General features: G+C 44.8%; 1 protein-coding gene across 1 annotated transcript; it reads right to left on the bottom strand.

The window, feature by feature from the left end:
- Window positions 1-11,109: 11,109 nt before the first annotated feature.
- Window positions 11,110-14,467, bottom strand: LOC103974527 (linoleate 9S-lipoxygenase A). Its single transcript, XM_009389382.3, has 8 exons — window positions 14,229-14,467; window positions 13,854-14,143; window positions 13,527-13,770; window positions 13,110-13,451; window positions 12,846-13,039; window positions 12,460-12,764; window positions 12,111-12,374; window positions 11,110-12,030 (listed from the first exon to the last, which is right to left on the bottom strand). The coding sequence occupies exons 1-8, from the start codon at window positions 14,425-14,427 to the stop codon at window positions 11,283-11,285; spliced, it is 2,586 nt and encodes an 861-aa protein (XP_009387657.2). The 5' UTR covers window positions 14,428-14,467; the 3' UTR covers window positions 11,110-11,282.
- Window positions 14,468-15,750: the final 1,283 nt, after the last annotated feature.

Consider the following 15,750-nt stretch of genomic DNA (forward strand, 5'->3'; position numbering starts at 1 on the left):
GGTGTGCTTTGGTGTGTGGTGGATGGGCTATTTATAGATGTTCTTGGATCTAAGAGTGAAGATTATTTATTGACGTGATGCAGCCTCTCCCTTATCTTAAATCGATAATGCAAAGAGAAGTCATCTAAATCTAATTCTAAAAGACTTGATGAGATGATACCCATGTGACATTTATTTGTCATATATCTTCTACTGGAGAGACTGCGTCACGTCAATAAATAATCTGCACTCTTCGATCCAAGAACATCTATAAATTAAATCGTTCATGCAAAGAGAACCCATCTAAACCTAATTCTAAAAGACTGGATGAGATGATACCCATATGACATTTATTTGTCTTATATCATCGATCGGTGAATTCAACATAAAGAAAGTTATCTGTCTCATAAGTCAAAACGCATCGAAGTTTCGGAGCATGTGTCTGTTCATGAGGCTAGATTCGATTTTCCAAATATGCAATCACTATCACCATTGCGTCATATTAAGGTCGTAAAAAGATAAAATGGGTGAATCCAACTCATGAGATGGAATCACACGTTAGGTATCGGCCATAGAGAAATAATCTTAACTCATTCTCGAGCTATTTATCCCATTTACAAATGCATCTACAGAAAAATACGGTCATCATATATATATATATATATCATCCAAATCAAGAATATGAAGTCAAAGTAACTCGTGGGATGCACGCCTTGCCAAACAAATACAAATGCATGAATGGAATCACGTTTCAACCTCGTGCTTTGTTTATTTTCTGATTGGCTGGCATGTGGACCATGTAGAGACACTGGCTAATGAGAAGATAAATAGTCCACATTATCAGCTGCAATAAGTAGGTACACATGGGAGTAATGCAGCACGTAGGCAAATTATGGTGATGGTCCAAGAATGATGAACCCTTGATATATAAAAGAAATGTCATTCATATATGATGAAGGTCCAAAAGAATCAGATGATACATATATGTATATTACGTTGATACAATAATTTAAATTTTTTGAGTTGTATTGATATTCAATCTCATGTATATTATATCTAATAGTATGACTGAAACTCACATGAAGATGATGAAGTCCTCAAAATTATATGATCTCAATATTTTATATCTCAAAATGAGTTTTGATTGAGGTTCGTAAAATAAGTATATCAGATTAGTTCTTATCTATTATTTTTTGTTATATGTGGTAAGATGAATTCTTTTTTTCTTTCTTCATCCTTATCTACTCTCAATGAGATAAATAAATGATAAATCGATGCAAAAATATTATTTCTTTCCTAAATGAGTATATATATGACGATGCATATGGAAGGATTTAATAATTATATGTAATATGAAATAAAAAAAAAGTTACTTTAAATTCGTTTTAATATCAATGAGTAATTTTTTTTGGTGATGTAGAGAATTTGTCGGGTCCCATTGACTAGCCATTCGAACGACACATTTCATTAGGGATACATGGATAGCATTCAACACATGCCTCAATGACCGTTCATATTATTGTTTCTGTTTGTTCAACATATTTATACGAAGGCCACAACGTATTGTATCTACGGGTTATCGTTTAATTATCATAATGCATAAATGATCTAATGGATCATATATTCAAGATTGATTACTCGACTTTATCATGATTTAGATTGACCACTTTCGTTAATGGCCTTTTTAATTTTCGCATATGATTTTTCTAATCACCAGATAGCAAAGTGTCATCCTGTATTATATTATTAGATTAAATAACACATAATAAAAAGTGGTAATATCCATTTTTTTTTTTCTCTATGACTACGTAAATAATCTATCAAAATATATTTACTTTATAAAACCCTAGTGATGCCATCTCGTTCCTCCATCCTTAAGATACTTGTATGCAAAAAGATCGATTATGTGAAGAAACAAAAGATAAAAAATAAAAAATCCTTTTGATTTAAAAAGAAAGAAAATTATGGAAGAAATCGTTTGTGATTTATTATTTATTTAATTTAAATATATTGGGTAAGGGAGAAAGATTGAGATAAAAGATGAGAGTTGTATAAAGATATTTATGTTAAAAATAAGTAATGATTTTGATTGTTGACTTACGGTGTTTCACATTTCTAAGTCTTCTCTGGAAGACCTCTAATAATTAATAGATTATGTTGCATGTGACCTGATATTATTAAAGGACTCAACTTCTTAGACTCATAAAATTAATTATTATTAAAATATTAAATTTAGTTTAATGTTTCGATACAACTGTCCTAATTCTCGCATCATGGTATTGTGTCAAATAATGTGATGATAATCCTATTACGGAACTCACTTAATATCGATAAATAGTTGACTCTTTATGGTACTTAACTCTCATCCGTCCAGACATCTCATTTGTGATCAATAAACTATCACAATTTATGCAGCAATCATCTACTACGCATTGGTCTGTAATCAAACAAATCCTGTGATATCTTAAAGAGACTCTTAATCATGGTCTCTTTCTTCGTAAACACTCTTTACTTCATCTCCATGCCTTTACTGATGCTGATTGGGTAAGAAATTTGATGATAAAACATCCAAGTTGGGGTATATTATTTTCTTTGGAGCTAATCCAATTAGTTGGAGTTTTAAAAAACAAAAGACAATCACACAGTCTACAATTGAAGCTGAATACTGTGTCATCGTAGAACTCAATTGTCTCACAAATCTACTCAAGAAACTCAACATCGATTCTACTCTTACTTCTATGATATATTGTGATAATGTCGAAACTACCTTCCTACATCCAGTGTTCCACTCTCGCATGAAACATATTGCCATCGACTTCCACTTCTTATGAGATCAAGTTATATGATATCAACTACGTATTTCTCACGTACATACGACTGATCAACTACTCACTAAGCCTCTGGCCTGTAAAGTATTTTAATAGGAGCACCATCTTACGGAGATATAATAACAGATAAGATTTCTCCAACGAAAAATCATCCCTCATAACTCGTATAAATAGGAAAAACATATCAATGAAATAAACAACTTCTAACTTCTATCTTGTATCTACTGTCTTTTATTAGTAAGTTGTAAGTTTTGAAACTTAACGTCGTTACGGTCATTACATGCAAAATCTACATAAAGAAGTTAGAAAACTTCTAACCGACCAGTTAAGCAGACTAAAAGAGCATAGAACATCTAGTGTTAAGAGTTCCATTAATTTCTCAGGTGTACCACCCAAGAAATCTCGACCCAACAGTTTACCAAGTCCCAAAAAGATTCAGGTGTAACACTTTGCTACCAACACTACTACTCCAAACTACTGCTTTAAGGTTTTGCCTCACATGGCTAGATTTGGATAGGGTCGTAGCTCATGGAGAGACTAGGCCAAAGAAGATAAGAAGCGCTGGGGAAGAGCCATTAACTGGACACCTACTGCACCAATCTCACCATGTCCCACTTCATCAATGCCAGATTTGGAGAAATGAGGGCAGAGAGGAGTGGGTGCCACTCGATTTACTTTATAAATGGTGCATCCCAAGATGAATTCTGGCCCTCCAAGAGTATTAATTATTATCGTGACAACAATAATATCTTGATTATAACTCTATGGGCAACAGAAATGACAGAACTAAATATTATATAATATCAGACAGATGGAAAAGAAATAACAATTTAGTTCAAAGCTCCCACACATCTTTGGGTTACGATTTTGTTTCCGTCCATCTACAGAAGACTAACAAAGGCAAAAAATTATAAATGATTACCGCTCCATCATATGAGAAACTGCTAATTGGCAATGAAATAGAGGACACAAGAAAACTCGTTAGACAAAAGACCAATATTTTAAGCTAATCATTGAAGAAGTGGCACCATTTCGTAGCTTATACCAATGTGAAACCAACAACAAGGAAAAGACCTACATCACAGCAAACCTAATCCATTACCATAGGCGCATAAACACCACATTGAGGTCAAAAAATTCTAATATCATTTCTCCAACAAGAACGAGGGTAAAGCTCTTGAAGTCACACTCACACGCTCTTGAAGAGGTACGCGCGGCCATACCGCCCGTGGAAATCCTTGGAGATGATCGCGTCATGGGACGCCGAGTCGACCTTGCAGCACCCGCACTTGAAGACCTTCGGGCCAGGGAGCGACTCCACGAAGAGAAGCCCCATTGTCGATCGGCCGATCCCTCCCAACCCCAACCCCAACCCCAGCCCTAGAACCCCCAACACGATCACCACCGAGGCAACCTCGATCGGAATCAAAGGAACAGGAGGAAGCTTCGATAGTCGAGGGGAGATCGCTTCGTAGTGTGCAAGGGATTGGGGAGATTTGGAGATGCTTTGTTGCCCGAACGTGTGGATTGCGGCAAAACAGAGCGAAACGTGATGACACGAGCGAAAGCCAGGAGGCTCATTTAAGGAGGGAGGGATGAGAGGTCGGGTTTACACTGGCGATTGGGCCGGCGAGTTCTTGGCTCTGGTTGGGGTCATGTGGTGGGCTGCTGTTGGTCTGCGAGAAGAACCGCTTCCGGCGCTCATGAATTGGGTAGGGTTAGGAAGAGGGCCGCTTCTCGTCGGGATTGTGAATTGGAAGATCTGGCGTTTGGACAGGATGGGCTGCAATTTCGAGGTTCGGAGGGTAACTGACTCGCAGAAAACATGCACATTCTTTCGGAAATGCCACCGTGTCCTTCTCCTTTGAACCATCGAAATGCGCTGTATCGAATCGTGCTGGTTTAATCATATACTTCATGACGAGAGCGAGAGGGGAAATGATATTTAAACATTTTTTCCCACGAAGCTTAAAATGTTTCTGATCATTTTATGGATATAAGTTATGAAATGAAGAAACTTTTATATATACACATATAAGATAAAAGAGTAATTTACTGAAAAACAATTTCATATTTAATTTTTATCAAGAGATTTTTAATCAAAATATTTTTAATAAAATCATAAAATGATAATGATCATCTTTTGATTAAGTTTGATTAGATATTGTAGAATTAAATTAATTTTTTTGATATTGAATCGTTTCCATTGGCTTCCTCGTCCTCCCGCTTTATCTCCACTTACTCTATCATCACATCCTCCCTATTTTTATTCGCTTTCTCCTCCTCTACAAAGGTCGGGCAAGAGATAAAGCAAGTTGAGAAGGAGAAAGCCAAGAGAGAGAGTGAGGAGAAAGATGTCTTTGGATAGAGGGAGAGGGGGGATGATGGTCATAAAGTGGGAAGAGAAGTCAACGATGGAATTGAAGTCATATGATAAAGACTCATTATTATGAATTTTTATAAATTAATTTATTATTACTTTAATATACTGAAAGAGACGGTTGAGGTATGTTCATTCGAGCAAAGGGACACTTTTGTAGGGAACACATGAAAGTAAATGTATGGCTTTATAATATACTGCCTATACTATAGAAAGGAATGAAACAACGTTTACACCAAATACTAAATATTCAAGGATAATACTTGTTTATCTCATATTAAGTGGATAGTGTTACTGTCAATATCTTTACGTCGTGGCCTCGGGGCCAATATGGTTGGGTTCGGGTCTGAATAATTGGAGATCTTCCTGAACGATCCTTGAGACTGCTGAGGTAGTCGACCGCGGTGGTCCGATCGCGATGGGGTCACTGTTTTCTCCGGGAGAGGACCCCTCGCTTGGGCCTTCTTCGAGTTGGCATCGATTCCCCTTTCGTGTATGATGAATCCGAGGAATCTTCCCAAGCTGACGTCGAAAGCACATTTTGTCGGGTTGAGTTGCATGCCGTATCTTTGCAACGTGGCAAACGTCTCAACCAAGTCGGTTAGGTGGGTCACTGTCGTACGACTTTTTACGATCATGTCATTGATGTAGACCTCCATATTTCGCCCAATCTATCGGGCGAACATCTTGTTTACGGTTCTCTGATATGTAGCCCCAACATTCTTTAGTCTGAATGACATAACTCTGTAAAAATATACCCCCTGATCGGTGAGGAAGGCCGTGTGCTCTTGGTCTTCGGGCGTCATCCTGATCTGGTTGTAGCTGGAGAGGGCGTCCATAAACGAGAGGGCGTCATCCTGATCGGTGAGCATGCCCGGTGATTGCATCGACCAACTGGTCGATCCTCGGGAGGGGGTAGCAGTTTTTTGGGCACGCACGATTGAGATTGGTGTAATCAACGCACATCCTCCAGCTCCCATTAGATTTTTTCACAAGGACTACATTGGACAGCCACTGTGGGTACTTGGCCTCTTCTATGAAGCACGCTGCCAAAAGTCACTCCACCTCCTCATGGACAGCCAGTTGTCGGTCGAGGGCCTATCGTCGAGGTCTCTGCTTCACTGGGCAAGCATCGGGCAAAATGTTCAGGTGATGTTGGGCAACCTTTGATCGTTCGGTCTGGTCGACCCTCCAGTAGGGGTAAGCCACTAGTGGACTCCGTTGGCTCGGGATGTTGGGTCGGTCTCTTTGTTTCCTGGGGATCCCCCAGGGGTTGTTCAGCCCTTGCCCTTTTGTGTAATGAGACCGCCGTCAAGTAGCACCGTCTAGATTCGCGGGGGCTTCCCCATACTTCCCCGACCCCGGCATGGGTCGGGAACTTCACTGTTTGGTGGTAAGTGGAGATAACGGCCCTGATCTTATTGAGGGTCGGGCGACCGAGGATTACGTTATATGCAGTGGGGAGGTCAACCACCAAGAAGGTCTCTATCACCGTCTTCGACCTTGGCAGGACTCCCAGGTTTACGGGCAAGGTGATCGCTCCCAACAACGAGACCGAGTCGCTGGTGAACCCGATGAGTGTCGAGCACATCCGCTCCAAGGCATCTATAGTTAGCCCAAGCTTCTGGAAAGCATCCAGATAGAGCATGTCGACTGAGCTCCCTGTGTTGATCATGATCCTCCTCACCTAGGTGTTGGCGATCTTGGCCGCTATTACAAGTGCATCGTCGTGTTCGGATCGCTCGGCCCCATCGGCTGGGAACATGACCTCGGGCTCGGGTCTACGTCTGGGGGCTTCGGCTGCAGCGGCACGGGCGTATGCCTTTCGTCCGGACATACTGTTCCCTCCGGATGCTGGGCCGCATATTATCACGTCGATTTGCCGCTCAACGGGGCCTTCCGGGCAGGGCGAAAGCTCCTTACCTTGTCAGAGGTACCGGCCGAGGTGTCCTCCGCGAATAAGCTCCTCGATCTGTCGCTTCTGCAGGCACGTAGATCGAGGGCAACAACTGTTGCTGCCCTTCCTTGTTTTTGCGTCAACGATTTTGACGTCAAAATTCTTCCTAAACACTGTTGGGAAATCTTGGGGGTGACATCATATACGCAGCGGAAGAACAAGAAAACAAAATCCCCGATTCTTAAAGAGATGTTCGTCGTCATGCGAAGATTAGTGCGCAAAATCCGCGAAACTTAAAATTGTGTATAGAGTAGATTGTATTACCTAGGAAGATCGTATATCCCTATTTCCTTGCAGATCTTTAAGAGAGGGTGAAGGAGGTCAAGCGTCCTCCTCTCTAGCGGTGATCCATATAGCAGGGCTGCGACGACGCTCCTCAAAACTCCAGGCCTGCTCTGAGGTGGAGAGGGGGAGGAGAATAGGAGAAGCAAGCAAAGGCTCTAGCCCATGAGGCTCTGAATCCCTCCTATTTATAGAGGTCCCCTATCAAACCCTAATGGATCCTCCCCTAATGGGTATTGGATCTGCATCCAATAACCCAAGCCTTTTAGATTAGTGGATCTCTATCCAATAATCTCTCATGGGCTCTTATTGGATCTCGTCCATGGGATCCAATAATTCAGTGGCTTATTGGATATCCAATAAGATAAGGGCTCCGTCGGATATCTCATATCAGAACCTCTACTCATCGCAATGCCTACCATATGTGTGTGACCCTCTAGGCCCAATATCGAGCTGGCCGTGAGTTATACCTGTTAGAACTCCTTCTAACTTAGTGAATTATTATCTCTCTAATAATTCATTTGACTCATCGACTACAGATGTACTAGGCCACTACGCCGTAGTCCCCAGACGATACAAGGGAATCCAATCCATTGGACCTGTTTGTCCTCAGTTACCATGTACCTATAGTCCCTCATCCATCTAATATCCCAGAGACCGTATATCTAGCAAGGTGCTGTCAGACCCATACAGTTTCTACTCGAGTCTCACTTTAATCGGATTCTCCCAGAGAACTCTTTCTCTCTCAACCCGAATGACCATAGCTAGGGATTTGTCTGAGCAAGAACACATGAGATATTCCTCTCATGACGCCGAGAGTGGATGATCCTCTATTGACACTCAATAGCCCTCGTAAGGTCGACTACCACTCCCAATGACCAGCTGTACTAGATCTGGGACAACCAAACCTATAAGTCTGGTATCAAAGAGTGGAGCACTCATACATGACATCCTTGGTGTCTCAAGTCTAAGGACCAGATATACCACTAGGACTACAGAATCACTATCTGACAATAAGGCATCATCAACCATCCAGCATTCCGTAAGCGGATCAATCAGTGAACTCATTCTCCAATGAGCACTTGTATTGTATCCCTAGTGTCCCTACACGAGCAGCTATGAGACACACTGCATCCATCATATAGATGGGTATACAGCACTCCAGTCTGTCCGGTTATCACGATATCCCTTTCGAGTAACCTATGATTGGGATTATTTAGGATATATGTTTAAAAGTGAATCGATCTCATTTTCGTGATCTCATCACGATCCGATTCCCATTACACAAATCCAAGGACATCACAATATATATATATATATATATATATATATATATATATATATATATATATATATATATATATATATATATATATATATATATATATATATATGTAATAGTTATAAAGTGATATATGCTAAAATATAATAAGCAAAAAAAGATTCTGTATCAAGTCACATGTGCCATCACTCACGTGATTGGCTTGTTGGGCACCTATGACTAGCAGCTTCAATTCGCGGTACTCCTCGGTGTCATATCCGTTTTGTCGATGGAAACGACAATACCTCAATTGGTCCATGAGCTCCTATGGACTTCTCACCGGATTGGGGGTTCTGAGCAACCCCTTCTCTCTTATTTGGAGAAATATCTCCGTTCGGGACGTGCCCGAGGTGGGAAGCGAGGACCTCGACGTCGGTGGGTCAGGTTGGTCCAACTTGTGCCTCGGTGCATCAGACTGTTGCCCCTAGGGTGGCTCTGGCCTAACCCTTTTGCGCTCCTACCGCCTCTTGGTCATCCAGGCCTCCGCCACAATGTACTGATTAGCCTGCTGGAGCATTTCCGGTACCGCGGTGGGGGTCGCTCCACGAGGGACCAAAAGAATCTGGAAGGTCGTAGGCCTATCATAAACGCCTGTATTAACAGAGAGAGAGATGAGCATTCGGCAACTCCCGGATTTCCATGGAAAAGCGATTCACAAAATGGGAGAGAGACTCGTCCTCCCTTTGGTTAAGTTCGAGGAGCAGTGCAACAGACGGCTTTGGCCGTGCGTAAGCTAGGAAGTTAAGCTCAAAGTCTTTGGTGAGCTGATCAAAGGAAGTGATCACCCCAGCCTTCAGGCCACTATACCATGCACGGGCTAGCCCCCTTAGAGTCGTGGGAAACGCCCTGCATATTAAAATGTTTGAGGTTCCGTACAGCGCCATCTAGGCACGGAAGGCGGCTACATGATCCGTCAGGTCAGTGGCGCCATCATATGCGTCGAGAGAGGGGAGCTAGAAGTTCGGTGGGATTGACTTATCTTGTATCTCAAGCGCGAACGGAGACCCCCGGTGCGCGTCCTCCCCGAGTTCTTCCTTTGACTTACGAACCTCCCTCTGCACTTCATCGAGTCGCTGGTTAACGAAGCGCAGCTAGGCTCGCAAGGAGCCCGTTGAATATGAAGATAACACCTCGGGCTCCAAGCGGGCGCTTGGGTTTCCCATTGCTCGAACCTTAAGCGGGGTCGATCGAACCCGAGGCGACGCGGGGAGCTCCAGAGGTATCGTGTGAGCCCAAACGGGCGGCTCTTGTTGCCATTATGGTTGGATCATAGGTGGGTGTGCCGGATGAGAAATGAGTGGGATAATGGTCTGCACCATCCCAGTCATAACTCGGACTTGATGAGCGAGGTCCTGAAAGGCCTCGGGCGATATGGGTGACGGATCGGTTGGGGCGCCTTCAGGTGGCGACAAGCCCAGGTTGTTAAATAACCACCAATAGCGCTCTGAGGTCGCGGCGGGGTGCTCAGCTCGAGGTTCACCATGCGGGGGGCGTTCCCCCGGAGCCCCGATTAGGTGCGACCCCTCAATTGTGGATTCGTCTGGGTCGATCTACCGATCCCTTCCTCTAGCGCCAAACTGTTAGTGTCAACATCTTTACGCCGTGGCCTTGGGGCCAATATGGCTGGGTTCGGGTCCGAATGATTGGAGATCTTCTTGAACGACCCTTGAGACTGCTGAGGTAGCCGACCGCGGTGGTCCAATCACGATAGGGTCACTGTTTTCTCCGGGAGGGGACCCCTCGCTTGGGCCTTCGGTGGGAGGCACTCCATCTTCGTCCCTGCACACAGGTCGGATCGAGAGAGCTCGACCCGACCCCTCCGACGATCAAGTCAGTCGATAGTCTCAGGGGGTTTTTCTTATTTGATCTCCCTCTCCTTCGTTCCGAACGCGAGGGTTTTTTTAGGGAAGGTCACCGTTTCCTGATGTGCCCGCTTGCAGGGAGCAGAGTCGTACATTGGATAACGTCTGACACCGGCATTGGCATTGTGTGAAGGACCGAGCTCCTACAGGATGGTGACGTGCCTCGATCGGTGTTTTGGTCTGCTTCGACCAGGCGCTGTCAGGTCAGACCGAGACAGGCGACCCCCACAACTCCTCGCTCTGCGTGACCTAGGAGACATCACCCGGGAGCAGGTGACGTTAGTTCGTGCCCCATCATTATTATTACCCTTATCAGATAGAATCTTAGTATTTATCTCTATCATGATATTAGTCACGAGAATACCTTACATAACGTAGATAAATTTGTGTAATTTCACACTTTTTTACTTGTTGGCTATATCCATATTTCTGTAATAGCACGGATTTAATTGTTGAAGAAATCGAATTAAAGATTCTCGTTCAGAATTAAAGAAATCGAATTAAAGAAAATCTTGAAAGAGGTAAATATGGAATGATAACTTTTCATTTTTTACATATTTTATATCCTCAATCAATTTATAATTTAAAGATCAATCACAGATTTAATTGTGTGATTTGAGTAATTAATTATTCGGTACAATATTCATGGCTACTCCAGTCTTCGACGGGCGACTTAGATGGAGATACTGTTGGGGATTCCCCTGCCGGTGATCCCAACCCCACTGCTCGGGAAGAGCAAGGTATAAGGCATCTTGGCCGGGCCATTGCGGTTCTTCAAGCTCGGGTCGCCGTTCCTCTTCATGATCTCCGCCTCGATCGCCTTGAGTCGCTCCCCGAAGCGCTCGAACGCCTTCACCGCCCTCTCATCCGACGTCCATTCCGGCGTGTCCCGTTGTCCCAGGTACACCTCGTCGGACGCATGGTTCGACAGGATCTCGATGGTGGAGAGACCCAGCACCGTGAGCAGCTGGCTGGTGATGGTCTTCAAGAACACTTTGTCCGGGTTCTTCTTCAGCTCCTCGTACTCCGGCGTGCCCGGCTCCGGCATGAAGCGCCGGCTCATGGTTGGCCGGTTCGGCAGGTACCCGGCGTAAGGATACTGCCCGAAGTTGATGGCGGCGTGGAGCGCAGAACCGATCCAGATGATGGTGGTGCATGCCTCGATTAGCTCGGATGTTGTGAGCATGGCTGGCCACCAGGGCTCGTCCTTTTTGTCACCATGGCCGACCTCGCGGACCTCCTTCCACCAGGCCTGTAGCTCGGCGTCAGCTTTCACGACGTCGTTCGTCGGGTAGTAGATTGCACAGTACTCTCCGACCCATGTCTCGATCGCATGCCATATCTGAAGTCCGTCCACGGCATAAGGGTAATCCTCGATCAGCAGGCAAAGCCTGTCGTCTCGGTCCTTCACCGCAACTCCTCTGCACAGAGATGAATCTTTGGGTCATGCACGGAGTAGAACTCCTCGTGAGACACGATTCGAGCTTTCGAGGATTCGTACCTCTTGATCAGATCAGCGGGGAGAGCCTGCTCCCGGAAATTCCAGCTCTTGTAGACCGCGGAAGACAACTCCAACGCGTACCTCCCTGGGAAGACCGTCAACTCGAATATGCCACCTGCGGGGATGAGGGTCTGCCGGGCCAAGGCGTTGATGGTCATCGTGTCGCGGTAATGCGGCGACAGAAGCTTGTGGATCGGGTGGATCACGCTCAGGTGTCTGTGCGTCGCGATCACGAACGGCTCCATCACCGCGTGTGTGTTGAGCCTGCGATCGAGGTAGAAGAATGGTGATCAGGCGGACGAACAACAACAGGGACTCAGAACAGAGCATGCTGCGATTCTGTAAGCACCAGTGGCTGATGAGGCCATGGTAGCCGGAGTCGGTGACGGCGGCGTAGGCCTTCGCCAGCTGCCAGATTGATCCTTCCACGCCGCTTTCAGCCGGTGTGTACACCCTGCTGACGGCGCCATGCTGCTCTCCGTCCGGGTGAGGCAAGCTGAGCTCGATCGCCAATGGCTTTAGCGTGGAGTCCTGCTTCAGGAATACCAGAGTTCTGGAGGCATATACTTTGACGGCGAGAGCGTTGATGCGGTTGAGGTAGGGGATGTATGCATCATGATGATCCAAGATGAAGAGCTTGTTCTGCTCCAGTGCCTTCAGGAGGGAGGAAAGGAACACGATGAAGCAAGACTACTTCGCTACCGTTACAAGCATCACATCAGATAAGCTTCTCACCTGATGCACGGTTCGTCCGTCAAGGTGGTGCTCTATGTGGGCTGCAGTTATCGTGCTGGTATGGTCGCCATACTTGAGAGGATCAAGCTTGCTCGTGGGAGGGAACTTCTCGAGACGCCTGATGACCACTGGGTTCAAACCCGCAAGCATTTCGCGAGTGAACTCTTCGTCGGTTCGCCACGCAGTCTTATCCACTGCCAACGGAATCAAATGATCATCAACTCGTCCGATCCAACGCAGTTAATCTACAATCGGGGTTGTTACCTTGGATTACTTGGGGCTTAGGGAGCTTGAGCAGGCCCTGGCCACCCTCGACGCGCAGCAGCTCCCGTATCATCTCAAATGGAACTCGCTGTCGGAGCTCCTCAAGCAGGGGAGTGTGGGGCACCGGAAGGCCGCCCTCGTAGAGCTTCAGCACGTCCTCGAACGAGTCGAACTCCTTCGGGGTTACGTCCGCAATGGCTTGCAGCACGGGGAGCACTCCTGTGACGACGCCCTTGAGGGCATACGTGAGGAAATCGGCCATCTTAAGGTGTCCGAAGTGCTCATCCCGGGGCACGTAAATGTTCAGGTCCAGCTGCGGCAGCCTGCTCTCCGACTTGGGATCTATTATGTCAAACACATAGACGACATCAGATCAGAGAATGATGCGAACAAAAGAGGTCTATGATCAAGTGTTACCAGTCTTTGTCGGTGGCCGGCCGGTCCTCCCACGGCGAGGGTAAGGGTGCTCCGGCGTCCCTCCGAGGATGGGCCGAGCCAAGTCCTTGGACTTGTCTGGGCTACCGAGATCGTTGTAGTAGTCGTAACGGTAGACGCGGTCCCATTCCTGCAGCTTCCCGGCGACGTTATCTCCCTTCAGGTTACAGAGTTCTTCTTCCCTGTATCGTTTCAGCGGCAGTGGTGTGTCTCCCGGAAGATACGTCTGCAACAGGTCGATGCATGGTGAATGGAGACTCAAAGATGCCAATCTCATCTGTGTTATATATAGAGTTGGTAGATACTGACGGTGTTAGCGAAGAAGACGCGGTCGTATTTGTACTTGCCGGCCGGGTAGACCCAGGAGTTGCAGACGAAGTGGATGCGGCTCTTGCCGGGGAAGTCCTCGAGCGTCAAGGTCTTGAGGAAGAACTCGGAGCCGAGGTTGTTCTTGACGATAACGGCGCCGGGAATCCCGTTCTTCTCCTCGCAGTGGAACGTCACATGGTAAGCAGTTTCGCCGGCAGCCAGGGAGGGCAACAAAGTGATGTGCTGTTCCAAATATGCCTCCTCCCCGACGACCCCTCGATTCCCATTATCTGCACATCAACGCTTCTATCATTTCCACCAACTATGACAAGATGATGACAAGAAGAAGAGAGAAAGAGAGAGGGAGCAGCTCACTAGGGTCGCCGACGGTGGCGCTGATGAGCTGGAAGGAGATGCATCGGCCGAGGAGCTCGAGCACGTTGTCGATGACGGTGCCGCCGAAGTCGTTGAAGCCGAGGACGTTCTTCCGGATCAACACTACCGTTCCTCTCACCTTCACCCCATGCGACCCGCCGCCGACGATGTGACTCAGCATGTCTCCAAGTAGCGTCATCGTGCAACAGGAACCAGAGACAGAGAAGGAATGGTGTGCTGAGGTGTGTGGTGGAAGGGGCTACTTATAGATTGTTCTTGGATCGAAGGGTGCAGATTACTTAGGCAACGGATGCAGTCTCTCCCTTATCTTAAACCGAGCATGCCAAGAGAACCCATCTCAATCTAATTCGAAAACACTAGATGAGATTATACCCATGTGACATTTATTTGTCATATATCATCGACCGGAGAATACAGCACAAAGTTACATGTCTCGTAAGTCAAAACGCACCGAAGTTTCAGAACACGTGTCCGTTCACGAGGCTAGATTCGATTGTCCGAATATTCAATCACTATCACCATTGGATCGTATTAAGGCCGTAAAAAGATGAAAAGGGTGAATCCAACACATGAGATCGAATCACATGTAAGGAGGTATCGGCCATAAAGAAATAATCTTGGATCATTGTCGAGCTGTTTGTCCCATTTACAAACGCATCTATGACCAAGAATATGAAGTCAAAAGTAACTCTTTGGATGCACGCCTTGCGAAACCCACTAAAGGCAATTGAGGAGGTTAAATTTTATGCAAACAAATAAAAAAATGCATGGCTGGATTCACGTTTAAATCACGTGCTTTGTTTATTTTCTGATAGGCTGGCAAGGGGACCATGAAGAGACAGTGGCCATTGAGAAGATAAGAGTCCACATCATAAGCTGCAATAAAAAGGTACATGTGGGAATAATGTAGCAAGTGGCCAATTCACGGTGGTGGTCCAAGTAATGACCAACCCTTGAAATATCATTCATGTAGGGTCAAGATGGAAAAGGATTTAATAATTATATTTAACATAAAATGGGAAAAAATATTTTAAATTTGTTTTAATATCAATGAATAATATTTTTTGTGATATAGAGAATTTGTCGGGTCACGTCTTATTCTATTATTTTTGGTTATATATGATAAGTTAAATTTTTTTTCTTTCTTTCTCGTCCTTATTTATATTCCTCAATTTGTGGTCATGTCTACCTCATTGTCTATCTCTACTCTCAATAACGAGATAAATAAATGATAAATCGATGTAAAAATATTATTATTTCTTTCATAAATGAGTATATATGATAATACATAATGGAATGATTTAATAATTATATTTAATATAAAATAAAAATGTATTTTAAATTCGCTTTAATATCAATGAGTAATTTTTTTGTGATGTAGAGACCCTAATAACACATAATAAAAAGCAGTAATATCCTTTTTTTTTTTCTCTATGACTCTACGTAAATAATCTATGAAAATATATTTACTTTATAAAATCCTAGTGATGCCGTCTCGTTC

The sequence above is a fragment of the Musa acuminata genome, chromosome BXJ3-1 (genome assembly GCF_036884655.1).
Source record: "Musa acuminata AAA Group cultivar baxijiao chromosome BXJ3-1, Cavendish_Baxijiao_AAA, whole genome shotgun sequence".
Taxonomy (NCBI): Eukaryota; Viridiplantae; Streptophyta; class Magnoliopsida; order Zingiberales; family Musaceae; genus Musa; species Musa acuminata.